Source organism: Agelaius tricolor, unplaced genomic scaffold (genome assembly GCF_023055355.1).
Source record: "Agelaius tricolor isolate 1412-34295 unplaced genomic scaffold, bAgeTri1.0.p SCAF_36, whole genome shotgun sequence".
Lineage (NCBI taxonomy): Eukaryota > Metazoa > Chordata > Aves > Passeriformes > Icteridae > Agelaius > Agelaius tricolor.
The window spans coordinates 1,536,384-1,563,219 of NW_027269296.1; the positions used below are offsets into that span (position 1 = coordinate 1,536,384).

Sequence of the window (26,836 nt, forward strand, 5' to 3'; positions counted from 1 at the left end):
AGATTCCCTCAAAACCCCAAGATCCCCTCACCCACAGAGGAGCCACAGCTGTTTTTGGGTGCGTGTCCCTGTCAGCCCTCCCCTGCCCAGCTGCCAGCAGCAGGCCTGACCTCCTGCTCTGCCATGCGCAGGGTGTTCTCCTGGATGGTGTCCCCGTCTGCCCGGGCGCCGCTCGGGGCCTGGATGCGGCTCACGAGCCGCTGCTCGCACTCCTCCAGCCGCAGGCGGATGTTCTTCAGCTCAGACAGGTACGTCCTGGCAACGGTCTCATCCTTGTCCTCTGCAAGGCAGAGACACACAGAACAGCAGCTCAAGCAGTGCTGGTTCAGTAGCTGTCCCAAACGGGACCTGCTGGAATGCCCAGAGCTGAGTGCAGCCTCTGAGCATCTCTGCTCAGGTAGAAAACACCTTAATTGGACACCTCCACTTCTGAGCTCAGGTGGAAAACACCTGAATTAAATCATTAAATCATCTCCTTCTGGAAGTGAGTCCAGCCACAGGACCGGAGTCTTGGCTCCTGGTGGGACTCACGGTGTCACAAGTGCCACCACCACGTGTATTATCCCAAAGACTGACTGCAGGAAGAGCTCCTTGCTTGGAATGCATCCCCTCTGCCAACACTCCAAGGGGAAGAGGACTCAGCAGCCCAGCTGAAGCTGCAAAGCCAAGGCCTCTCTGCAGGAGCAGTGCTGGACAAAGGCCGAACACTTGGATGGATAGATGGAGGAATAATGAGAGCAGCTGCTCACACCATCAACCAGCTAGCTCAGGAAAAGGAGACCACGAAGCCATCCCATAAATCCTTTGTGTATGAGCTCCCACAGCTCCTGGTTAAAGCATCAGGCCCTTTGAAGCTCACCGTTCTCCATGGACTCCAGCAGCTGCCGGATGTGTTCCTTGGAAGACTCCACTTCCTCCTCCAGGCGCAGCCGGTCCGACACGGAGAAGAGCTCTGAGTCCCGGCTGTCCTGCAGGAAATCCTCGTAGTGGCCCTGCAGGCTCTTCAGGGCTTGCTGACACTCCCCTTGAGCCAAGGATCTCAGCTGTGAGTGGAAAAAGAGGCACGTCCAAACATCAGGAACAACATCCTGCATGCCAACTGAACCGCCTTCATCTGCCCCAGGGGTATTTTCAGAGGTAAATCCTCCATGCCTCCCCCAAGCCGTGCTCACTCCCTAATGAAATGTTCAATCCACAATCTCTCAGCAGCGGCAAACTCCTAATGCTCTTTTTACAGGGAAAAGCTGCAATCCTCTTGCACAGCACCCTCAAGCTCAGGTTTTCAAGGTGTAAACTGTTCCCCTTTTCCCTATAGCTGTAAACTGTGACCCTTTTCAAGGTGTGCACTGTTCCAGGTGTAAAGACCCTTGATTTCCCCACTCCCTGGTTTTCCCCTCTCTTTGGCCACACAGAGAAGCCTGGAGAGCAGCACAACCCCAGAACCAGGCAGGGAAGTTCCTCTGTACCTTTTCCATGCTGAAGCTCTGCACCAGGGCTATGTCCTTCCTCAGGTAGTTCCAGGAGATGAGGCTCTTTGTGTTCATGTGCAGCTGGTGCCAGAGAGCCATCACTTTCTGGTACAGCTGCTCCACCCTGCAAGGGGAAAGGAGCAGCTCCATCAGCCCTGGATCTTCCCAGCAAACCCAGCCCTGACCCTGCTAATCCTCCAGCCATCACTGGCAGAGAGCAGCCCATCAGCCCAGTGACCCCAGTCTGGCACCACACAGGGAGTGATGCTCCTGCTGTTCAGTGCCAGAGATCCCCGGGGGGATCCCTCCTCCCAAATTGTCATTTTTTTCATTTTGCAAGCTACAGCAGCAGTCTCTGCAATGGAGGTTGCAGCTGTAGAACCACGAGGGATTCCTTTCCTCACCACAAACCACCTTCACACCTCCATCCCCACCATCCCATCTCTTTGTGACTGTCACCAAGTTACCTGTTGGCCATCTCGATGGCCTCTTTGTTGGGTGGGGGGATCAGGAAGCAGACAGAAGGCACCATGGCCTCGTTCCCTGTGGGGCTGATCACCTTCCACTTGGTCCTCTGGGAATTGTCCTCCAGGACACACTCGTCGTTCCTGCAGATGGTGATCTGCGACAGCACCAGCACCAGGAGCCCATCAGAAACCAGCAGCAGGGCTGTGCACGCCTGTCCCTGCTGCCAGCCCCTCTCCTGGGGGTGAGCCAGCTCCCAGAAACCCACAGATGGATGTGTTTTAATGGAGCAGCAGCCTGGAACGGCGCCAGGCAGTGCGGCACGCTCGTGCCGGGAGAGGAAGGGACAGGGAAGTCACAGGGAGGAGCTGCTGCCACCCACGGGCTTGTTTGGCTCAGCCTGATGAAGCCCATCCTCCTTGGAAGGGGAAAGGACTCCAGCTCCTGCCCAGAATAAATCTGAGACGTGGAAATCTGCTCCAGGAAAAACATCCCTGCTGTTTCCCTCCCCCTGTCTGCCCACTCCTGCTTTCCCCTGACAGATTCTACAGCTCTCATCCTAAACCACCCCGGGTGTCACTCCCTTGTCCCTGCCTTCCCTTCCCGAGTGCCACCTGCACCCTGGCAGCCCTCACCTCGATCTGCCTGTAGTCACAGACAGCCTTGATGGGGATGGTGCTCTTCACAGCGTGCTCTGGGTTCCTGGGCCGGAGCTGGACGATGCTTTTGGACCGTCCCACCAGGCTGGCAACGGAGCTCTTGGACTGGATCAGCTGCTCCTTCTCATCCTGGCAGGGACAAGGAGGATGGGCTGCTCAAGGGTGGTGAGGGGAGGCCTGTGCCAGGCAGCTCAGCTCGCCCCCCACCCCAGTGCTGGCCTGCAAGGGCTGAGCAAACACCTCAGGAGATCCTGCTGCCCTGGCAGGGTGGGAAGAGGAGATGGGATGGGACATCACTGCTACTCCCACTGCCCTGCAAAGCCACATGCACACCTCTGCCTCTCTGGCTGGTAGGACAAGAAAATGTTTTCTTTCAAAAGGGAAAACAAAAAAACCACAACATCCACCAAAACAAAGTCCCAGGAGCTGTGAGGGGCTGAGAGCAGGACAATGTCCAGCCCAAAGCTGGGGATGTTTGGCTGCCTGCAAGAGAGCCCAGGGAAGCATGCTCCCTCTCTAAAGCAAAGGATGAAAGGGTGTTTAAACCAACAGCTGGAATGGGAGATGATGAATTATGGGGATCAAACATCTCAGGAGAAGGGGCTCAGGGTGGAGCGATCGCACAGGCCTCTGGCTTTGGGGAGAAATCCGCCAGCTGCAGGAAATTTTATTCCTACAAATCCCTGCTGGGTGAGGTGATGGTGCCAGCCCAGGGGGGAATGGTGGCAAAGCTCCCCTGGAACAGCCTCTGGAGACATGTGCAGATCACAACACTGGCAGCTCGTGTGAGTAGTGACAGCTCAGCCCCTGCTGGCTGCGGCAAAGATTTCAAAACAAAGGATCCCAGAAAAGGTTCTCCCTCATGCTTGGTACTCTGGGGTTGGTTAGTGTGCTAAAACAGTGGAGGAGAATTTAATGGTTAAAAAAAATAAAATTAAATAAAATTAAAATAAAAGAATAAATGATTAAATAAACTACCTGTGCCTGTCTCCCAGGGAGCATGATTGGAAGAAATACAACTTTCACTTATTAGGTAAGAAAGAGTAATATAGCTGAGCTCAGGGCAGCTGCCCCAGTCCTGGGTTTGTGGCCACTCCCTGGCTGCCCAGAACAGCCTCTCCCACCCCAGATGTGCCAGGGCTCCCAAACACAGACCCTGGGAGCCAGCCTGGCTGCTCCAGGTCCTGGCAGCACCAGAGACAGGCCAGGACAATCCTGAGAGAGGATGGGGGAGCCCCCAGGCCTCCAGGAGAGAAGCCAGTGCTGATGCACCCATCACCCCCAGTAAGGGCACCCCAGTGCCACTGGGGACAGCCTGCTGTGCCCTTCTTGGTGACCACCTGCCTCCACACTCTCAGTGTCACCTCCTGACCCTGCCACCACAGCTCAGCACTTCAGCCACAGCCCAAATCCTCCCCTGACCCTGCTGCCCAACACCAGCTGATGCTTTGCTCCTTGGGGGTTGTTTTTAGGTTGTTTTTTTTCAGGCCAAATCAGGCAAGAAGGTGACAGTGCCACAGCCTGGGCTCTGCTCTGCTCAGCTAAGCCAGGCCACGTGTTCAGAGATCAGCCCCTGGCACAGCCAGGCTGCCCTGGCTCTCCCCCCATCCAGCAGCATGGATTAACACAGATTTGGGCTGGATAAAGAGCAGGCATTTCTCCACCAGCTCCAAAAAGCAGAACCAGGAGCATCCTCGAGGCCCTGCCTTGGTCAGCAGGACTCCAGCAGGATGGGCACGGCTGGGGCAGGAGCAAGCTCAGGTTGTGATCTTGCACAGCCTGCTCCTCACCCTGAGGACACACAGAGGTCACATGGTGCCTCCAAATGACAGTGGCCAACCCCAGCTACACCACACAGCTGTGGCCAGCCCAGCCTGCAGCTCATTCAGCAGCTCCAAGGGCAAGCAAATCACTGCCTGAGGTGGAACACAAACCACATCCCACCAAACCGTGGGGATACAGAGCTCAGCTCTCCCTGGGGAGCAAAGAGGTGTCCCAGGCAGCCAGAGCAGGGTGCTGGGTGTCAGAGAACCCACCATGGAGTCCTGCAGGAGGTCCTCCAGCCGCGTCAGGCTCGTGTTGTGGTCACAGGAATATTTCCTTTTGATGGAGTCCTGCAGGTTCCGCAGGTACGCCTCCGACTCCCGGGCGTCGCTGAAGAACTGCCAAAGCAAAAAGGGTCACAGGGACCTGGGCAAGCCCCCTGAGCAGCCTGGAGACAGCCAAGGAGCACCCCAAAGGCTCAGCCAGCAGCTCCTGACACTGCTCTCTGGCTTTAGGGCTGCAAGGGTAGGACCATCCCACGTGGATGAGCAGAACTACAGGGAATTGTTGATCCCTTTTTCCCCTAGAAATGCCCAGGGAGCAGCTAAACAGATATTCCAGAGAAGAAAAAAATCCCTTCTTCCTCTCCATCAAGGACAACAGCAGTGTGAGGAGCTCATGGAGTGGGATTCAGCAGATGGGACTGAGGGAATCTGGCCCCAAATACCTGGAAATAGGCAGCGTTCTCCTTGACGTGCTGCTCCACGCACAGGCAGAGCTGCTTGATCCACTGCCACTGGGTGTGCACAGCAGCACTGTAGGCCTGTGGAAAACACAGAAAAAGGCACTGGAATAGGGAGCTGACAGCCAGGAGGGGCACAGCAAGGATACAGGAGCCTGAGGGAGGGACAGAAATGACCAAAATCTGGCCACAGCCAGGAGGGTTTGGACACAGGAGATGGCAGACCCTGTCTCAGTGTCCCCATGTCACCCACGATGCCAGAGGCAGGAACAGTTTTGCTTTTACCCCATGGAAAAGGTTCCCACAGCCCTTTGCTTCACCACCACAGTGTCCCTGGAAGCCTGGATGACCCCAGGGCAGCCAAGGCCATTCTCTCCATCACCTCTTTGTGGGAAAGGCTCATGCTCTGTGTGTTTGTGTCCTAATTTGAGGTGGCGATTATTTGGGAATGGCCACTTCCCAAAATCCCAAAATTAAGAAGCTCTACCACTGCACTGATGTCCTGCCACCATAAAACACCTCATCAGGCACTGTGGGGTGAGGCAGTGAGTCTTTTAATTCCAGCTGAGGTGATTGGACCCTTGGGAACCCCACAGCTCTGCCAGGCTCATTCTCTGTGTGTTTGTGTCCTAATTTGAGGTGGCGATTATTTGGGAATGGCCACTTCCCAAAATTAAGAAGCTCCACCACTGCCCTGATGTCCTGCCACCACAAAACACCTCACCAGGCACCGTGGGGTGAGGCAGTGACTCTCCCAGTTCCAGCTGAGGTGATTTGAGCCTTGGGAACCCCCCAGGTTCCTGCTCACCTCCACGGTTTGCTTGGCCGGGTGGTTCTCCAGGGAGAGCAGCTCAGCCGTGTCCTGGAGGGAACGGAAGATGTCCTGCTTCTCTTCCAGCTCTGCTGTCAGCTCCTGCAGGAGGGAAAGCCCAAACCTCAGCCCTGGGACCTCACTCAGACCACGTGTCCAACTAACACAGCGTGGAAGCTCTAAAGGAGGTACCGGTGGATGCCAGGGAATCCAGCACGGCACCACAGCCCCGTTCCCTACAGGAATCTGCCTCCTGTGCTCCAAACAGGCACTGGAAACCTGCCCAGGGACCTCTTCAGCTTCACACAGTGATTGTGGAAAGATGGGAATTTGTTTATACTGCTGTAAAGAGGAATCAATTTTCCTCTTTGGCTCAGACTTACCCCCCTCGCCCCCGCTAGTTCAAGATGCCTTGAGCTCTAAAATAATGCTAAAAATACATCTTTTGATGCCTCTTTGATTGCAATTCAATTGAACAACACATTCATTTCACTTTCTGCTCTGGGGAGAGCTTCCATCAGCTCTGTTCAGGCACAACAAGCTCAGGGAGCTGGGAGGGAGCATCCAGCCTCAGGATTTCGGGTCTGTTGGGAGCTGAGGGCTCCACAGAGGACCAAAAGCAGCACCTGCCCTCCCAGCACTCACTGAGAAGTAATTCTTCTTGGCTGCAATGTTGGGGTTGTTGTCACTCCAGTCGTAGGCCAGTTCCTCCTCCTCCTTCTCATTCAGCCAGATCAGCTCAGCAGTGGCCCTGGACACGAATCCATGCAGGCTCTGCAGGTGCCTCAGCCTGAAGCTGGAGGTTTCCTGGACACCAAGAATGGTTTATTATTCCTCCTCCCTGCTCTGTTCTGATGGTTTTTTTCCCCCTCTCCCTACCCTAGGAGCAGGGAGGGCCCCCAGACTCACCATCAGTTTGCAGTACTGAGTCTCCAGCTTGCCCAGTGTCTCTGTGTAGCTGGCACGGAAATTTGGAGACATTTTGCCCTGAAGGATGAGAAATGCTCCTGTTACCCTTCACAGGACAGGATCACCCAGAAACCCATCCCCAAATCTTTCTCCACAGCTCTGCATGAGGAAGGGGAGGGTGGAGAGGATGGCTCAGGGCAGCACTGCATCAATTTAGAAGCTCCAGCCTTAAAAATCCTCTGTCCCAGGAAAGTGACCCACAAGAGCTGATCCCAATTTCCCTCATTTCCCATGCCTGGTGTCCCCCACCATACCTCATACATCCTGGCCTCCTTCACGCTGGAGCCCAGGTCCTCCACGCTGGCGTGGATGTGCCTCTGGGTCTCCAGCTGGGATTCCACACTTGGCAGGTCAGTGCCCCACTCTGCCCGCTCCAGCCTCATCTGAAACCAAGAGGCTCAGGTCAGCACTGCTCATTCTGCTCTCAAAGGGACACCAGGAATCCTCCCAGGTCACTCCAGAGGGAACAAACACCTCCCAGTCTTGGTAGAAGATCCTAAGCCAGTGCTCCAACTCTGAATATTTCTGGGACAGCCTACACAAGGTTCCCACCCACGTGGGAAAGTGACTGCATCAGCACAGATCTGCTTCCAGCTTTGAAAGGCTCCTCTGGTCCCCACTGGCCAGCAGGACCACAAGAGAGAAATCCCAGCTCCAGACAGAAGCCTCAGATCTCCAAAAACTACAAACCACCAAAGCAACTATTCACAGACAAAGGCAGGAAAAGGCCTGGGGGCAGCTTCCCACATCAGCCTGAGCACAGGCAGGAGGTTTGGCCCAGCATCTCCTCACCTGCATCTCCTCCACCCAGGCCAGCAGCTCGTAGACGAAGCGAAGGCTGCCTTCATCTTCAGAGGAGGAGATGGCCACCAGCTCTGTCCTGGTCATGGGCTTCCTGAACCAGGAGGCCGAGGAGGTGTGGAGCCCCTTGGTCAGGGACTCGCCCTTCAGGTGTGTCGTGCTCAGTGTGGACGTGGGCACCAGCTCCAGGGTGGAGAAATGGCCCTTCCTGTACAGGTTGGTGCACTCCAACCTCAGCGTCACCAGCTCGTCCTGCAGCCTCATGATCCTGGGGAAGCAAGCAAGGAGTGGGTGAGGATGGGAATGTGTCACAGAGCGACAGAACTCTCCTTGGTCTCCTTGAAAAGGAAATAAGCCCAGAAGTTTCTCTCCTCCATTAGATAAAGACACCTCATAGGACCTGGGGGACTTCACCTCAAACTTAAGGATGGCCAATTGGACAGGAGCCAAAAAGTCCCACCTGAGCAATTTACTAGAAAAAGAATATAACAAATAAACTAATTGCTTTTGTGAGGTGTTTTACCAAGAACCTCTTGCACCTGGCTCAGTTTTTCTCTGTAAAGAGTTTTGTTATTTTGCCTTTTATTAAAACTTTTCTGTTTCCAACACTACCACAGAAGCCATCCTGCTGATTTTATGCCTTCTAAGGCAGCTGAGCTATCTTGGGTGTGAAATAAATCTCCAAGAGCTTATGAGACCTGGCTCGAGGAGACCATAGATCAGGTAAGGAGATGGACACGTGTGTCACCATGATATTTTCTGAAAAATCCCTTTGCCAGGATTTTCCTCCTGAGAAGCTGAGAAGCCTCAGAAAAAAAAAAAAAGTAAACAATAATTACCTGATTGCTTGGAATGTGGTTTGGGGGTTGCTTACCAACAAGTACATTTTGGCTTGGTTCTATGTGAATTGTTTTAATTTAATAAACAATCCCTGTCCAGCTGTGTCAGACTCTCTGAGTCTGTCATGGGTTTTTATTATCATTCTTGTCTAAACTTCTGATGTCTCCTTTCTCTTTCTTTAGTACAGTTTTAGTATATCATTTTCTTTTAATATAATACAATATCATAAAATAACAAATCAGCCTTCTGACAACTTGGGAGTCAATTCTCATCTCTCACCTCATCCTGAGAAGCCTCAGAAAAAAAACTTAAACAACAATTACCTGATTGCTTGGAATGTGATTTGGGGGTTGCTTACCAACAAGTACATTTTGGATTGGTTCCATGTGAATTGTTTTAACTTAATAACCAATCCCAGTCCAGCTGTGTCAGGACTCTGATCAGTCACAAGTTTTTATTATCATTCTTGCCTAAACTTCTGATGTCTCCTTTCTCTTTCTTTAGTATAGCTTTAATATATCATTGTAATATAATATAATATATCATAAAATAACAAATCAGCCTTCTGATTTGTTATTTTATGATATGATATGATTTGGAGTCAATTCTCATCTCTCACTTCATCCTGGGGACCCTCAAAACACCGCAGCAATTGGTGACCACACACGTGCCCCACACAGAGGGGCTGTGCAGCCCCTGAGGGGCTGTGCCCCACACTGAGGGGCTGTGCAGGCCCTGAGGGGCTGTGCCCCACACTGAGGGGCTGTGCCCCACACTGAGGGGCTGTGCAGGCCCTGAGGAAGCTTCTCAAGGTCACCTGAACACCAGCTCCTCCAGCTGGTAGTAGTTCTCGTCGCGGAGGATCTGCACGTCCACCTGGAGCTGGCGGATGAGCCCCTCGCTCTCCTGCAGGAACGCCACCACGTCCGCCTCGTGCTGCACCGGCTGGCCTGCCTCCAGGTGAGCAGCATCCTGAGGGCACAGGGGACACTCAGGATGAGTCCCCTCAGCCCTGAGTGGGGCTGAGAGGCACAGGGTGCTGGGTCACAGCATCCCCTGTCACGTCCTTCTCCGCACCCTTCCCTTTTCCCCCAACGTGGAGCTGCTCCATGGCTGGAGGTCAGAGAGCTCCTCTCCAAGTGTTTTCCTGCCTCTTAAGTTGGTTTTTTTTATGCTCCAGGTGGAGCTCCCCTGCCACACCTGCAGCCCCAACAAGAGATATTGGTGGTGGTCTGTTACGGACACGTTTTATGAAAAATCTTTTTGTTAGGATGTTTTTCTCCTGAGAAGCTGAGAGGTCTTAGAAACAAAATGTAAACAATGATTTTCTGCTGCTGTGGAATGCAACGGAGGCACTTTCATTGGTCTCATGTGGTTGTTTTTAATTAATGGCCAATCACAGTCCAGCTGTCTCAGACTCTCTAATCAATCACAAAATTTTACTATCATTCCATTCCTTTCCTTTCAAGCCTTCTGATGAAATCCTTTCCTCTATTCTTTAGTGTAGTTTTAATAAATCATTTTCTTTTAATATAATATGTATCATAAAATAATAAATCAGCCTTCTGAAACATGGAGTCAAGGTTCTCATCCCGAGAGCCCTGTAAACACCACCACAGTGGTCCCTTCTCACTGCCCACCCTGGGTGTTGCTGGGTGGCAGTGACCATTCCAGAAGCCCCATGTGTCTGAGAGTGCTGGGGCTCCTGGTATCTCTTTTCTCCTATAACAAAGAAAATCTCTTCAGAAACCTGTTCCCCACCCAGGGTCTGCCACTGAGTCCTTTCCACCAGGCAAATAAAACAGATTTTGGGGGTTTTAAGCCTCATTATACAACAAAAAAATATTCAACAAGCTGTTCCAGAAGTGCTGTTCTCCTCCACACCAGCACCTCTGCAGATGTCCAGCCCCACTTACTGCATTCCCAGAGACAAGACCATTCCCCATCCCTGTCCTCAGGGTGATCTGTGGATCACCAAATATCTGCCACCACCCCTACAGCACCTCAAGGGCAGAAAAGAAAGGAAAACGTTCCAGGGGGAACCCACCACCCCAGGCAGAAGAGAGGAGAGGAGATGGACACAAAACAAGAGCAGGAAAACAAACAAATCAATAAAATCAGGAGGGGCAAACCCCACTCCCCACTCACAGCCTGTAGCGTGTTCTTCGCCAGGGTGAGCTTTTCTTCACAGCTCAGAGCACCATTCTGGATTTTGTTAGCGATTTGTAGCAGCAATTCCAGCCTGGAATGACAGAGGGAGGTGAGAGAGGGGTTTTGGAAGAGGAAGGAGCAGGGGATGTCCCTGCCAGGGGCACAGCACCCACCTCTCCACCGCCGGCCGCAGGAGCTTCTCGCGCTCCAGCATCTCAATGATGAGCTTGCCCCACTCCTCCTCCACATCGTTGGGGTGGTAGCCCTGGGGCAGCTTGATGCGTCCAAATTCAATCCAAACCTGAGGGAAACATCAGCAGAATTGCATTTCTGCTGGGAATTACAGCAAGGGAAGAGGGGCTCTGCCTGCGCTCCTGCAGCGAGCTGCTCACTGCCTGGTTTATCCTGAGGGGTGTTCCCACTTCTCCACTCCAAAATAAACCTGAACTGAGCACAGTTCAGTCTTGCTGAAAAAGCACAGCATTCCCACCTACCAGCCTCCGGGCAGCCAGGATGATCCTTACCTCTAGCAGTTTGTAGAGCTCCTCTATCTGTCCTTTTTCCTGCTCCTTTGCTGGGATTTCAGTTTCTTTGAAGTGTATGTACTGGTTATAAAGTGCCTGGGATGAGAAAGGCTCATCAGGAACCACCCTGGGGATTGCCACCACCCATCCCTCAGCACTGGACACAGCACACACTGAGGAGAGACCTTGTCCAGGACCTACCTTTAGCTCTACAGGGTTCTGGGGGAAGGATTTGTCTGACATGAGTATCGTGTGCTGCTTGATCCACGAGATGAGGGACTCCACACGGGTCTGGTACTCCAGCCACCTCGAATCCACCTCCTGTGGGGCGAGAGTGTCTTTGCCAGCACTGCTGGTGGGCAAATCACAGAGAACTGAGGTGCTACAGACAAGCTACAGGGTGGATCGTGTGCCAGGGCTTTCCTGCTGTGATGCCATCCCAGGTACAGAGAGGAAGAGGAGGATCCTCCTTGGCAGTTGCTCTCTCCAAGCTCAGCTTTTTTCCTCCAGAGCCTGGGCAGTGCTGTGGCTTTACAGACACCCCAGCAGTTCATAGGGCAGACACCGTAATGGGGTCCTTTCTCCCTCTCCTCAGCCCTCTTCCACAGGGAACAGACCCTTCCCCAAACCCTGCCCACAACCCCCAGCTGCCTCCCAAAAGGCTGTCCCAGCCTCCCAGCCCTCAGCAGTGCTTACAATGGCGCTGATCCCTTCTCCTCCCTCGGGGACTTTGGGAAAGGCATCGTAGATTGAAGACACGTAAGTTATCACAGATTTCTCATCTGGAGAGGGAACGTCCACATCTGGCAGGAGAGAATCAGAAAGGCAGTGAGGAAAGGGAGTGGGAAGAGAAGCTGGCATGTCCCTGCACTGGTCTCATGCCCTGGGCCCCCACCTTCAGCATCCAGCAGCCGTGTGACCCCCAGGCGCTCGGCGATCTCAAAGGCCTGCTCCAGGTTCTCCCGGTTGCTCTGGATCTGCACCCTCTCCATGTCCACCAGATCTGGCCTGCAAGACACGCCCCAGAGTCACAACCAGCACCAGGTGGCCAGGGCAGAGCGTCCTGGGTGGGCATCACTGCCGTGGGTGGCTCCCAGGGTTGGTCTGAGCTCCTGTTCCAGGGTGGGGCTCTCCAAGGGGACTGGGCTGCAGCACTTCCCTGGCTCATCCCCCTTGGGAAGGGGGGTTCAGGCTGCAAAGAAAAACCTCTTGGTGCCAGCTGGGGAAGAAGGAATCAAGAGAGGATTAACTGCTGCTTGGGAGACCTCCAAGATCCTTGGATAAAAGCATGGATGGAAGTGCTGCTGTTCATGGAGAGCAAAAGGGCAGCACTGCAACACTCAAGAGAGTTTTAAAGCTTTTCATTTCTGCCTCTCTCCCCAACCTCAACAAGATTTTTTTTCCCTGATGTATCTTTTGCTCATTCCAAGCATCCCCCCCTCCACAGCTACCTGGCAGAAGAGAGAATTCCAGGTATAAAAGACATTCCTCCCTGCCACATCTCCAAGCAATCCAGCCCATCACTGACCACAGTGGTGGGCAGAGACCCCTGGGAGATCCTCATCCCTTCTCCCACCCTCATGACACTCCCACTGCTGCTTCCTGCCTACCTGTATCTGTGGATGAGGGCGTTGAACATCTTGCCATCGCTCCAGCAGGAGGAGAAGTTGGTGCACTTCAGCCCGATGTAACCTGCTGTCACCTTCTGTGTCCACAGCAGGAGCTTCTCCTTGGCTGACATATCCCCCAGCTCCCCACTGATGTAGATGTCAGAGATCTGTAAGGAAGCAGCACAGCCATGGGAGGATGCAGGAGCAGGGGAACCTCCTCCAGGCACATCCAGTTCCTGTGAACTTGCCCCAGACCTGGCTACCAGAAAGGGCAGGAGGCAACTTGTGGTCACCATGGGGAGAGGGGACCCTGTGGCCAAGGAACTTGGGAAGGGATCACAGGATCTGCACGGTGTGGTTTGGGCAGGCTGGAGATCCAAACAGGCAGAGCCAGACATTCTCTAAGCCCATTTCACAGGGCCACCAGGTGCTGCTTGGCCACACAGCCCAGCCCAGCCGGGACCCGAGCTGACACCACCAAACCCCAGCTCCCAAGAACCACCAGAGCCACTCCCTCTGCCCCATCCCTGTCCCCACAGACAGGGACACACCTCACTGGGAACACAATGTCCTGGAGAGAGGAGGCTCCAGGCAGGTCCCTTCCTGCCTCTCCCTGCTCCAAATACACCGTGCACCCTCCTGTACCCTCACTGCTCCTGCCCAGCACCCTCAGACACCCGGGGCTCCTGGAATGGTCTCTGCCACCCAGCAGCACCCAGGGTGGGCAAGGAGAAGGGATCACCACCAATATCTCTTGTTGGGGCTGCAGGTGTGGCAGGGGAGCTCCACCTGGAGCACCCTGATATAAAAAAAAAAAAAAACAACTTAAGAAGCAGGAAGACACTTGGAGAGGACACAGGTTTCTCCTTAACTTCCAGCCATGGAGCAGCTCCACGTTGGAGCAGCACCCAGGGTGGGGCAATGAGAAGGGACCACCACCAATATCTCTTGCTGGGGCTACAGGTGTGGCAGGGGAGCTCCACCTGGAGCAGCCTGTTGTAAAAAGCACCAACTTAAGAAGCGGGAAAACACCTGGAGAGGAGCTCCCTGACCTCCAGCCATGGAGCAGCTCCACGGTGGGGGAAAAGGGAAGGAAGGGGAGAAGGATGTGACACCCCCCCTCTGCCTGGCTGGTGGCAGGGGGTGCTGTGACCCAGTTCCCAACAAAAGACGGCGACAGTCACGGACCCCTCAGACAGGACTGGCTGCGAATCCCAGACTGGCACGTGACACCACGCACGTGTCCCCGCATGCCAGCAAATTCCCGACTGGCACGGCTTCCTCCTCACCCTCCCCTCCCCAGCTCCCCACTCAGTACAATTACCTCCCCTTAATTAAGGGGAGGACAAAGGGGAGGGTGGGAGCCGCTCGGATTTAGCAGGGTGCCCACGGAAAGGCAACGCAGGCTGTTTGCTTCCCGGATTCCTCCTCTCGGCATAGCAGGAGCAGGTGTGCCAGCACCCAGCCCTGAAAACACCCAAATCCCTCCCCAAAACACGCTCAGCTGGGTGCTGGCAGCGCTCGGGGCTGTCAGACATCCCTGAGCAGGCAGGAGACAGGGACCTGCGGGATTAGCGTCTGTCCCGCCCCGCCGGTGTCATTGGTATGCTGCAGCTCACCTCCCTCTCCAGCCTGACATGCTCATCACACATAAAACTGCTCTTTGTCAGCTGCTGCCACGCTGCTGGAGCTGCCTTTAACTCCTCCAGCCCCGGGGCTGCCTTTGCCCAGGGGTGTCGAGAACGGGCACCTGGTGGCAGAGCTGGGATGGGGATGGATGGGATCAGGTGCTGGGTGAGCAGCAGGATGGGACCCTCCACACCTCCAGGGAGGACCCACAAAGCTCCCTCTGCTCAGCACCCCTTTATTAATTACCTGATGGCTCTTAATTAAGAGCAGAATGAACCCTACTGTGAGCCCACCCACCAGCTGTGCCCCACCCAGGGCTCTCCAGCAGTGCTGTCCATCCAGGAGCACCTCACAGCACCCTGATCTGATAAATCCTTTATTTTTAATCCCTGACACAGCACTGGGGGTCTCCAAGCACTGGGCCCGTTCCCTGAGAGCATCCTTGAGGGAAACTCTCCCAGAGATGTGCTTATGGAGGTGCAGGGTGTGGCACCAGCTCCACCCTCCTTTCTTCACATGTCTGTGACAGGACAAAGATTTAGGGAGGCACCAGCAAGAAAAGAGAGTGGAAACTCGCAGGACTTGGGGCCAAACCCTTCCAGCAACAGCTTTGTGCATCAAGCAACTGGTGGCAGGATGCTGAAGGCCACATGGTGGCTGTGACAGTGGTCCCAACCTGACAAAGGCATCAGGGCCACAGCCCCTTGGACCACACACTTGTCCTGGGGCATTCACAGCTTGACCAGACCCAAGGGCACCTTTGCCCACGCTGTCGCCCCCAAAACAGTGACCAGCAAGCAGCACCAGGCTCTGAAACACAGCACCAATCCCTCCTGTTCCTCCTGGAGACCCCTCAGAGCAGGCAGAGCCCCCACATCTCCATGCTCATCCTGCTGCCATCCATCCTGCATGGGCAGCAGGAAGGGGACACCCCAAATTCACACCCTGAGGGCACGAGTGGCAGTGGTGACAGCAGCCACCAGCCGCACCCACGGGATCCAGGAGCTGTCACTCCCGGCCTGCCTGTGCCAGGAGCAGGGGACAGCACAGCTCAGCCCCCAGGGGACACTTTCCCAGTGGAGATGCTGCAGGGGAAAAGCCTCAGGAGCTTTCTGCCCCTGCCACAGCACGAGACTGTCCCATTGCCGAAATGACCGTACGCAGGAGCCACCAAGATCTGGGGATCCCTGAGCCAGGTCCCCCCCACCCCGCTCCGGAAAGGGGGCTTGGGCACACTCACACACTGACCATTGCTCCGGCTGTCCCCGAGCTCCCCCTGCAAGCCCGGCCCTCCAGAGCGAGCCTGAGGCCACCATCGGAGGGTGACACCGTGGTCCCACCAGCTCCTGTGCCCTTGGCCGGCCGCTCGCTGCCGTACCCCGAGGAGCTCCGGGCCGCGCTGCCGCTGAAGGAGGAGGGGCTGCGGGAAGCCGCCAGCCCGGCACCGTCTCCCTCCGAGGGCAGCCCCGAGCTTCTCCCCACGCTGGGGTTTTCCAGCTGATCCACCATGGGGGACGGCGTGGACAGCTCGGACACGGTGCCCGGCTCTGCGGCGGAGGAGCAGGTCCAGGCGGCGCCGGAGCTGGGATCATCGCTGCCTCCTTTCCCCCACGCATCCCTGGCCGCCGGTTCCTGGCCGGGCACGGCGCTGGCCGGGGACAGGAGTGTCCCAGCACGGCCATCGGTCCCTGCGCGCAGCGGCAGCAGCACGGCCCGGCAGCTGCCGCTCCTCTGCAGCTCGACCAGGCGGCTCACCGCCTTCTCGCAGTCCCTCTCGGCCGGGTTCTCCAGCAGGCGGGCGATGACGGTGGTGCCTTCCTCCCGGGCAGCTCCCGCCACACCCGGCCGCTGCGGCTCCAGCACCAGGCGCGCTTTCTGCAGCTCGCCCTGGAAGCGCTCCTTCACCTGCACGATGATGCCGGGGTGCAGCGACCCCGCATCGGGGTCCCGGCTGCCGGAGGGCTCCTCCTCTCCTCCCTCCTGCCCTGGGGATGCCTTCGATTTGAGCGCCTCATCCTCATCCCCGGCCACCTCCAGCGCCGGCGGCTCCTCCTGCGGGGCTGCCTCGGGCATCGCTCTCCTCTTCCCTCTCCGCCTCCGTTTGAAGCGCACCCTTTTTTTGGGAGACAGCGGTGCCTTCCCCACAGCTTTTTCCTTCTGCTCTTTAACGCAGCCCAGCGAATTCCCCATCTCCTCCTGCTCGGTGCCGGCAGGAAGGCAGCTGAGCGAGACGCCGGCTCCCGAATAAATCCCAACCCGGGCTTCATCGGATCAAACGCGGCGTTCCACCGAGTGCCCCTTGTCGCCGTCCCCTCCCGCCAGCCCTGCCGCCACCGCCGCCGCTCCAGACAGCCATCTTACAGCCTGGGCGCTGCGAGAAGACAAATTCAAAGCATCTCACTGCAGTTCAGAAATCACTTGACCTAAAAGCAGAGGGAGCGGGGATTGGCTGCGGCGTCCTTCTCTCCAAATATGAGGTAATTGGAGCACGGCCCTTGCCAACACAAACAGGGGAGCAGGAATCAGGCGGCGGAGCGAGGAGGGGAGAGCGGGAGAGGGTGGGGAAGACGGGGATAAAACACAGAACCTAAGGAAGGTTGGCAAAGGTAGAATAAAGGAAGGGGTGGGAGAGAAATGGGAAGGAAAAAAAAAAAAAAAGCAGGGAGGAGTCAGAGTGACTCTGCATGCTCGCCAGCCGGCTCCGCAGGGCTGCTTCTCTCCAGTTCGGAAGGTTTGCTCCTTCATTCTTCATTCTTAATTCCGGGAGCCCCAAAAGCCCAACTCGTGTGCTCACTGTGCTGCCAGGCTCACCCAGTTTGGGGCACAGAGGTGCCCCGGGGACCCAGCATCGCTCCAGGGAGCTGCAGCCAGAGGGTCCCAGCAGGAACGGGAGGCTGATGCTGCCCAGCCCAGTCTGGCCCCGGTCCTGCCTCTCTCCTGTGGTTCCTGCCCCAAACGCCTCCCAGGGCAGGGGTTTGAGGGGCATGGAGCACCCCAACTCTGCCTGCCAGCTCAGAGGGACCAGGGTAGGGTAACACGCACCAAAAGTGGGGGGGAGACGAAAATTGGGGAGCAGGGGGCATAAAGATGGGGGGACTGAGCTCAGCCCCAGGAAACATTCAATGAGGAAATGCTCAACGAGGAAATGCTCAACAGGGAGCAATCCAGAAGATGACTAAGGGAAACCAGTGAGCACAAGAGCTCTCGGGACATGAGGAAAAGCCCCCAGGGCACCAAGGCACCCTCCTCATCTTCACCATGCCAGAGCTGGCAGAGCCTGAGCTCCACAGCAGCACCATCCCATCCCCAAACCTCCTCTCTGGGGCTCTCCCAGCCGCCTGCCCCCAGGCAGCAGCACTGGGACACTAAGGGAGATTAAGAGGTTCACAATGGAGCTACAACCCCAGAAAAAATCCCGTTAGTGCAGCGGGAGCAGGACACACAGGCTCGCAGCACCCGCCCCGCTCCCGTGTCACCCACACCAGGGTGGCAGTGTCCCCTCCCAGCCAGGCACAGAGGGCACCCAGGACCTCCTGATGTCCCTCTCCTGCAACAGAGGATGCACCAGGGCTGGTTGGCCACAAGGACAGCGGGGACAAGATGCCACAGCCAGGGCCCCACGGAGGAGATGACAGTGACTCATCAGCATCCAGAGCCTGACCCCTGGGAAGAGCCTCGTCAGCAGCCCCACACCCAGCTCAGCCCCAGGCTGCCACCAAAAGCCTCTCCCTGAGGCACTGCCCAGCCTCCAAAACATAAAATCTTCCAGTGCAATCTTCCTTAAGAGTCTCACAGCCAGCACGAGTCCTGTCTGGAGGATGCCAGCAGGGATAAGGCAGGGAGCTGGGATACAGCAAATCCTACAGAGCTGATGCCACATGGCCAACGAGCTGCTGACAGCAGCACTGCCCAGCAAACCCCAAATGCCAGCTCAATGATGGGCACACATCACCTCCTGAGGCCATCAAACCCCAAATGCCAACTCAATGATGGGCACACATCACCTTCCTGAGGCCATCAAACCCCAAATGCCAACTCAATGATGGGCACACATCACCTTCCTGAGGCCATCAAACCCCAAATGCCAACTCACTGATGGGCACACATCACCTTCCTGAGGCCATCAAACCCCAAATGCCAACTCACTGATGGGCACACATCACCCCTCTGAGGCCATCAGAGCTGCAATTGGATAATTTGAAGCTACTGAAGACCCAAAACTCTGCTTTTCCAACAGCATCTCTAACACACAATTGCTGGAGACAGTCCCAGGTCACTTCTGCCATGCCTGTGCTGTCACCCAGCTGACACATTCCATCCCAGTGAAAAGTTCTGTGGCTGCACTGACCACCCAAAGGGCCAGGAGTGCCTTGGGATAAAAGCCCTGGCCCCTTCCAAATTTGCTCTTCCCCTCCAGAGACTCCAGCTGAGCAAACAGGCACGGCCAACAACCCCGGGAGGCCACGGCACACAACCCATCATTAATGATTTCATTATGCAAATGACGAGGGGAGGCTGCTGCTGTTCTCCCAGCATGGTCTCCATGACACTGCCACGAACCTCCAGACCCATCCATGTGCTGACATCTCCATGGAAAATGCAGAAAAACAAGGATTCCATAGCTCCTGACGCCCGCCCCGCGCCCTCCAGCAAGAAAATCCCATGTCCTACCTGGAAGTGGAGGATGATGGTCCAGATGAGCCCCAGGGTGAGCTTGGGGTTGCCATCTGTGATGTCATCATTGCGGATATTCACCAGTTTCACCTGGAAAAAAAAGGCAAACGGGGTTAAAGCTTCCCATCAGCCTCACCCGGAGAGCAGGGGGACACGGCCCCACCACGCTGTCCCCAGGGCCACCCCTGGCACTCCAGTGAGGAACAGGCACACAGCAAGATCCCAGGGCTTCCCAAAGAGGCAGGGATGCCACCTCATCTCCTGGCTTGGGGAGGATTTTTCCATGTCTCCAGCACTCTCCATCCTGAAGTGCTTTCCCAGCACTTAATGGCTTTACTTCAGCTCACAGAGCAGAGTCCCCAGAGCCCTGAGCACTGGTGCATAATTGAACAGCTACAGAGCACAGAGAGTGGGCAAAAAGGGGATGACCAAGCTTTAACTCCAGCCTGGGCTCAAAACCCAGCTCTAATGAAGGCAGGAACACCCTCACTCCTCCCCTGGGGGAGTCTCCTCTCCCCAGCACTCCAGGGACCCCACGGATCATTCCCTGGCAGGAGTTCTGGGCTAAGATCCCAGCAAGGCCACCACACTTCAAAGGAAAAAGCTGTTTCATCCAAGTGGAGAAACAAGTTCCCCAGAGCCCTTGGCAAAATGTCTCTATCAGGAAGCTGAGGAGGAGGAGGAGGAGGAGGAGGGGGGCTGGAAGCAGCTCGCCCTCCCTGGAGTAGGGAATGTGCTCAAATTTATTCCCTGCCCTCAGGCCAGCAGTGAAGGAGAAAAGTCTCTGCTTCAGCATGAACTGGTACCATTTATCATCATCATCATCATCATCACCTTGGCATATCTGGGAGCATCACGGTGGGGAGGACCTGGCCCAACAGGCAGAACAGGACACCCAGCCCCTGGGGCTGTGGGGGTTCCACCTGCAGAGCCAGCAAGTCTCAGGATGCATCCCATTGCTCTGCCCAGGGCTGTGCAGCTCCCAAAAGCCTGGTGGAGAGAGCCTGTCCTCCAGAAACGGGGGGATAATAAGTCCATGCTGATCTCCAGAGGAGTGCCAGCCCCGAGGCCAAGGCTGTGTGGGCTGGGCAGAGCCAGCTGCCACATGTCCCCAGAAATTGGTGGGAAGGCCCGGACGTGCCACAGCCACCCATCCCCACAGCCAGGGATGCCCCAGGGGAGCCTTTCTGGGGTGCAGAAGTGACATTTGCCAGCCCCTTCTCAGAGCTGGGGTCAGGTCCCTTTTCCACAGTGGTTTTTGTGTGCAGGGGTGGTTTCCAGAGGCACAACAGCCACAGGGAAAATCCCCCTGCAATCCATCCTCTCCATCAGCGCCGCAGAGACGGGCACACCCCAGCACAGGCTGCTCCTCCGCTCCTTCCAAAGCCTCAGACAAGACAAAGGATGCACAGAACCACCCAGCTCTGCTGGATGAGCTTTTATCAGCCCTCACCTGTCGCTGCTTCAGGAAATCCAGGGCAATCTGCACGTTCTGCAGGCGGTGGAAGCGCATCCGCCCCTTCTCACGCGGCTGCAAGACACAAGGCAGCACTTTTAGGTCAGGCTGCTGGTGGGGCCGGGCTGGCAGCACCCCACATGCACAGTGACACCCCTGGGAGCTGTCAGCGTGCTGCTGTGACCCCCTGTGCCCCCCACCACGTCCTGCTCTGCCTTGTTCTGGAGGAAATGAGGTCATTGCTGTGCACGGTCCTGCTGGAAGAAGGTTAAAATGCCCTGCTGGGAGATGGAGGTGGGAAGGTGCTGAGATCCAGACCTCTGCTGAGGCCCTGAGGGGCTGTGTCCAGGCCTGGCTCAACCTCTGAGATCCCAGGGCAGGATCTTGCCCAGCTCATGGACAGCCAGACAAGCTGGGAAGAGGGTTCAGCAAAGAACTCGAACAGGAACAGAGTTCAGTTTGTCCAGGTGGAAGAAGAGGCAGGACAGGGGGACTCAGGACAGGGGGACTCAGGACAGGGGGACTCCTCAGGACAGGGGGACTCCTCAGGACAGGGGGACTCCTCAGGACAGGGGGACTCAGGACTGCAGGTCCCCACTGATGGCAGAGGAACCCTGAGCTCAGCACCAGCCCCTGCAGCTCTCCCCACACATGGCAGGGGCTGCTGCTCCAGGTACCTCTGAACCCCTTGGGAAGGGGCACAAGGGACACCCTGGGCCTTGCCCATCTCTGCTGAAATTGAGGGATTTCCAGAAGTTTCCATCAGCTGAGCCATGGCCAGGGAAAGGGGATGGGAGCCTTTGAATCAGCAGGAGCAGGAGGAACAACACCCAAACCCAAATCCCAGCCTCAAGATGAGGAATCACCAGGATGTTCATGGAATCACAGGAGCTTTGGGTTGGAAGGGACCTTAAAGACCATCTGATTCCAGCCATGGTGGGGGGACAGAGCCCACAGCCACGTTCTGAACTGCTGGGACACCCCAAGGGCTCTGAGTCACCCTCCTGTTCCAGCCTGAAGGGAAGAGCTGTCCCAGCAGGGAAGAGTTGTATTTGCAAGGGGTAAAGCTGTCCCTGAAAAGGGAAAATCTGCCCCTGCAAGGCGAAAATCTGCCCCTGCAAGGGGAAAATCTGCTCCTGCCAAGGGAAAATGTGCCCCTGCCAAGGGAAAATCTGCTCCTGCAAGGGGAAAATCTGCCCCTGGATGGGGAAAATCTGCCCCTGCCAAGGGAAAATCTGTCCCTGCCAAGGGAAAATCTGCCCCTGCAAGGGGAAAAGCTGTCCCTGCAAGGGGAAAAGCTGTCCCTGAAAAGGGAAAACCTGCCCCTACCAAGGGTAAAGCTGTCCCTGCAAGGGGCAAATCTGCCCCTGCATGGGGAAAATCTGCCCCTGCCAAGGGGTAAAGCTGTCCCTGCAAGGAGAAAATTTGTCCCTGCAAGGGGAACACCTCCAGGGCTGCAGGGGACCATCAGGAAGGTGCCACAGCCCCTCCTGCAGCACTCCAGGGAGGTGACAGTGCACAAGGGCATTGTCACCCCAAGCACAAGGGCTGACGAACACCTCAGGGCACATTCTGGGCTCTGACCCTCAGCTGGGGCTGTGCTGTGCTCGCTCCCACCCCAGTCCCATGCAGGATCCCAGAAGGTGCCCGTGCCCAGAGCCTGCCCATGCAGTGCCAGGTGTGCAGCCCTCACACGGCCCCGAGCAGCGTGCAGGACCTGTCCCTGTCCCCTCCCGCCCCGTGGAGGGGACACATGCTGTCACAGCAGGTGGGTGGCGTGTCCTGCCTGCAGGCTGACCCCGCAGTGCACACACAGAGCCCAGGAGCACATCCCTGCCCCAGCAGAGCCCCCAGGGCTGGGTTTTATCCCAAACCCCGCTGGGATGGCACTGGATGATCTGGTGGCACTGCCAGGGAGCTGCTGCTGTGGCCAGGGGCAGGCTCAACCTACTTCTTCATCATCATCATCTTCCTCCTCCTCGCTGCTCGCACGGCACCAGGCTGGTGCTGTCACCAGGCGAAGGCTCCACTGAGCTGGTGGCTCTACAGGCTAAGGAGGATGGGGAGGGTGGCACACAGGGCAGGGACACAGAATGGAAACCAAAATGTGACACCCAGGCACGAGAAAAAAAAACGAAAAGAAAAAAGACAGCAACAGGAGAAACTCCCAGAAACAAAAAATAAAAGACGGCAACAGCACAGGGTGAGGGTGGCTGAGTCTCCAGCACGCCCTGGGTTCCAACGCTGGAATTTCCTCCTGATTTTGGAAGCTGAGGAGCTGGAAGCTGTCTGGATCACAAGTGGAGTGATCCAAGTTTGCAGCCCCCGCAAAATCGGATTTGGCGTCTCCGGAGGGTGCGGAGGGAGGTAGGAGATCTTTGCCCAGATCCTATTTTTGGGGGAAACTAAAATAATTCCTGCTGTGCTACGGCAATGGGGATCTTCCCAGAGCTGAGGGAATGTGTCAGTCAGAGAGGGAAGAGGAGGAGGAAGGAGGAAGGAGGGGGAACTCTACGATGCTCCAGGCACCAGTGACTGCTACAAACCCAGGAGCTGAGCACGAGGCAGGAGCATCACATCTGAGATAAACTGCTGGGCACGCTGCCACAGAAGCAGTTTTTTGGTTAAAGTCTGCTGTTTTCCATGATTTTAAATGCGGAGCCACATCTGGAAGGTGAAGGTGTGTAAAACTTGGCAAGAAGAGGGCTTTGCCCAAGGCACCATAATCAGATGAGAAACCAGCCTGGGGAACAGGGGGTTTGAGTAAAAAGAAATAAATAAAAAATACAGTGAAAAATATAATAGTAAATAATAAAATTCCTGATAATAAAAGAAGCAATGACGGACATTTGAAACTGAAACCATGGGGTAAGAAAAGACAGCAGATGGCTGGGGGAGAAGAGGAGCAGGGAGAGGATGGAGGGGGTTTAGGGGCACTCCAGAATCCCAGCCCAGCCCTGGGGACTCACCAGCTTCACTCCTGACAGCACTTCCAGGAGGGAGATGAGGTTGTGACCATCTCTCAGGTCTTCATAGAGGTCATTGATGTGCTTGCGCACCTGGGGAGGGGAAAAGCCATCGGTGATGCCAAAATCATCAGCAGGGAAAGCAAAATTATGACCAGGAAAAGCAAAATCATAACCAGGGAAAACAAAATTATGACCAGGGAAAGCAAAATCATCAGCAGGGAAAGGAAAATCATCAGCAGGGAAAACAAAATTATGACCAGGGAAAGCAAAATTATGACCAGGAAAAGCAAAATCATCACCAGGGAAAGCAAAATCATCAGCAGGGAAAGCAAAATCATCACCAGGAAAAGCAAAATCATCAGCAGGGAAAGGAAAATCATGACCAGGAAAAGCAAAATTATGACCAGGAAAAGCAAAATCATCAGTGGGGAAAGGAAAATCATCATCAGGGAAAGCAAAATCATCACAAGGGAAAGCAAAATTATGACCAGGAAAAGCAAAATCATAACCAGGGAAAACAAAATTATGACCAGGGAAAGCAAAATCATCAGTGGGGAAAGGAAAATCATCCTCAGGGAAAGCAAAATCATCACAAGGGAAAGCAAAATCATGACCAGGAAAAGCAAAATCTTCAGCAGGGAAAGCAAAATTATGACCAGGAAAAGCAAAATTATGACCAGGAAAAGCAAAATCATGACCAGGAAAAGCAGCCTCCCCCTTCCCAAAGGGCCTGGCAGAAGCTGCTGCCAATTTCACACACAACATCCAACTGTGATACCATCTGTGCCCCAGGTAACCCCATGATTTTAACTTCTGAATTTAACTTCTCACATTGCTCACACTCCTCCCAAAACGCAGCTCCCACCTGGCAGCAGAGCAGCTTTCCATGGGCACCAGGTGCAGCCTCTCTTCCCCAACACCCAGGGCTTGTCCTGGGGTTTTACCCACTTGGGAATCCCTGGATGTTCTCCCCCAGCAGCCTCAAGATTTTTCTCTGTTTTCCCCTCCTCTGCAAGGTTTAGGAAGCAGCCAAAAGCTTGGCACAGAGCTTTGCAAAGCTGGCAGGAAAACACAGCTGGGACACCTAGTGCTCAAACCATTTTTTTTCCCTCCTTTTTATTTTTTTTTAATTTTTTTTTTTGGCAAATGGAGAATGAATTCAAACCCACCCAGCATTAACCAAGAAAGCAGGAGGCACCTCGTGGTGCCACGTTAATCCTGCTTAACAAACTTTGGATCTTGTCTCCATCCTGGAGCATCCTTCAAAGGACAAAAATGACCCCTTTTTCCTGGCTAGGGGATGAGAGGGGGGATTCAGGATCCCCTCCTTTCCCCCCAGGATGCACAAACCTCATGTTAAGCAAGGAACGGGTGCCCAGGAGGGAAAGGCAAGAAAAGGGATCTGTGGTGATGCTACAGTGCCCTCCAAAGGCTCCAGCACATTTCCAGCACATCCTGCTCACATGAACACTCAAAACAAACAGTCCTGGCATTAAAGAAAACTTTAAAACCCTTAGAAAAGGCATTTATCTGCCAGTCCTGAGCTGCAACAGGCACAGGGATGGCCATTTCAGTGGCTTTATAACAAAATCCGTGACTCTTACCTTCATCAAGTGTTTATTGACCCATTTAGTGAAGGTTTTCTTTTGGACTCTGTCCCGTTCATCTGTCAAAAGGAGACAAAGGCAGCTCTTGGTCAGTGGTTCTCATGCAGAAACTCAAAGGGCTTTGAAATGAGGGGAAGAGACAGAGGGATGGCCGGCGGTGCCAGCCCAGGGCACAGGGAACAGAGGCAGAACAGAGGCAGCTTTTTCAGGGAATGCTGCGGGATGGGGCCGTTCACGAGGCTCCAGCACGGCCCCGGGGCAGGGAAATGCCAGGCACAACCAAATACACCTTTTCTTTTTTTTCTTTTTCCCTGCTGAGAATAAGGATACTCAAGGAAAGCAGCGTGGATGAGTGGGACAGGTACAACCAGAATTCACCCCCTGTGTGCCTCCTCACCTCCCCCAGGGGCAGCACAGGGGGGTTTGCCCAATTTTAGGAGGTGTCCCCCCCTCTCCTGCCCACTCCTGGAAGGCTTTAGGGTGTTACATAAAACCCCAGATGTCCCGTAACGGGTCCTGGCCGGGTGTGCAATTAGCAGCTTATTCTGCCCCTGTATTTTTGGTTCATTGGATTGCCAGGATTTAATGTTTATTTCTGTCCCACAGCTCAGCCCTGGCCGGACACTGGGAGCTCTGAGTGCTGCCAGGACAGGGTGACAATGTGGGTGCCATCCCCAGGGGTGGCAGGGGGACGGGATGGGACATTTGTGGTGATGCCAAGCAGCGATGGGGGAGCTCCGGGCAGGCTTTTTGCTCCATGAAAAAAATAATACCAGGGGAAAAGCACAGGCAAACAGGCGAAAGGAGATGGTCCCACAGGGCAGGGGGGTCCCACTCAGCTCCCCAGGTAGTGAGGGGGGCTCAGGGCAGCCCTGTGTCCAGCAGGACTCAACAATGACACCTTGGAGCACAGAGAGATCCCCAGCACCAACCCATGGCACACAACCCCGAGCACTGCATCTCCAGCCCGGAGCACCCCATGGATATTTCAGGAAAGGATGAGCCTTGCTCACCCAAAACACATCTCTGACATCAGGGTCTACCAGGCAGCAGCACCCCTTGCTTTGTTTTTAAGTCAAAAATCGAGAAAAAGAAAAAAAAAAAACAGCATTTCCCAGGCCAAGTTCCCTAGGACAGCCCCAGAACCCCCTCCTGGGATTGGGGGGGGTCACTGGGGGTCCCTGCACAGCCCCAGGGACCCTGGGGAAACCTGCCCATGCCTCCATCCACGCAGACTGGAAAGCACCACCCAACGGCTCTTCCTCTTCCTCACACACCCTGCGGCTTCCCCCTCTGAGAGCACGGCACACACGTGGCACAGGGTGACACGAGCGTCCCCTCCCTGCGTCCCACTCCGTCCCCAGGCCACGGCACAGGGACCAGGAGCCAAAAACCACCCGTGGGCTGAGCCACATCCACCCTCAGCTCCCATTCTGCCAGGCTCCAGCCGTAGGAAGCTGTGTCACCCCCACTTCTGGTTTTAGGGATTTTCCTTCACCAGACCTCTCCAGATCCACGGTGTCACATCCCTTCCCAATTCCAGGGAAGCTGTGTCACCCCCACTTCTGTTTTTAGGGATTCTCCTGCACCAGACCCCTCCAGATCCGCGGTATCGCATCCCTTCCCATCTCCAGTGCCCGCCGGGGATGGATGGAGGGCAGGGGAAGCTGTGTCACCCCACTTCTGTTTTTAGGGA

General features: G+C 55.4%; 1 protein-coding gene across 24 annotated transcripts in view; it reads right to left on the reverse strand.

The window, feature by feature from the left end:
* MACF1 (microtubule actin crosslinking factor 1) overlaps positions 1-26,836 on the reverse strand; it is a 142,858-nt gene that overhangs the window by 83,907 nt on the left and 32,115 nt on the right. For 11 of the 24 annotated variants that reach the window (XM_071453275.1, XM_071453274.1, XM_071453273.1 and 8 more), the window contains 24 exons: positions 25,138-25,199; positions 23,534-23,623; positions 20,562-20,639; positions 19,106-19,198; positions 12,806-12,972; positions 12,091-12,203; positions 11,892-11,998; positions 11,397-11,516; positions 11,196-11,291; positions 10,845-10,972; positions 10,669-10,762; positions 9,338-9,492; positions 7,672-7,948; positions 7,134-7,262; positions 6,820-6,897; positions 6,556-6,717; positions 5,908-6,012; positions 5,085-5,180; positions 4,630-4,755; positions 2,570-2,722; positions 1,937-2,091; positions 1,467-1,593; positions 860-1,043; positions 111-280 (listed from right to left, as the gene is read on the reverse strand). In XM_071453275.1, the coding sequence (XP_071309376.1) occupies positions 111-280; positions 860-1,043; positions 1,467-1,593; positions 1,937-2,091; positions 2,570-2,722; positions 4,630-4,755; positions 5,085-5,180; positions 5,908-6,012; positions 6,556-6,717; positions 6,820-6,897; positions 7,134-7,262; positions 7,672-7,948; positions 9,338-9,492; positions 10,669-10,762; positions 10,845-10,972; positions 11,196-11,291; positions 11,397-11,516; positions 11,892-11,998; positions 12,091-12,203; positions 12,806-12,972; positions 19,106-19,198; positions 20,562-20,639; positions 23,534-23,623; positions 25,138-25,199 (3,065 nt within the window). Of the gene's footprint in view, positions 1-110; positions 281-859; positions 1,044-1,466; positions 1,594-1,936; positions 2,092-2,569; positions 2,723-4,629; positions 4,756-5,084; positions 5,181-5,907; positions 6,013-6,555; positions 6,718-6,819; positions 6,898-7,133; positions 7,263-7,671; positions 7,949-9,337; positions 9,493-10,668; positions 10,763-10,844; positions 10,973-11,195; positions 11,292-11,396; positions 11,517-11,891; positions 11,999-12,090; positions 12,204-12,805; positions 12,973-15,682; positions 16,761-19,105; positions 19,199-20,561; positions 20,640-23,533; positions 23,624-25,137; positions 25,200-26,836 lie in introns of those variants that run through there. The other 13 variants (XM_071453252.1, XM_071453263.1, XM_071453257.1 and 10 more) reach the window with 3 other exon arrangements.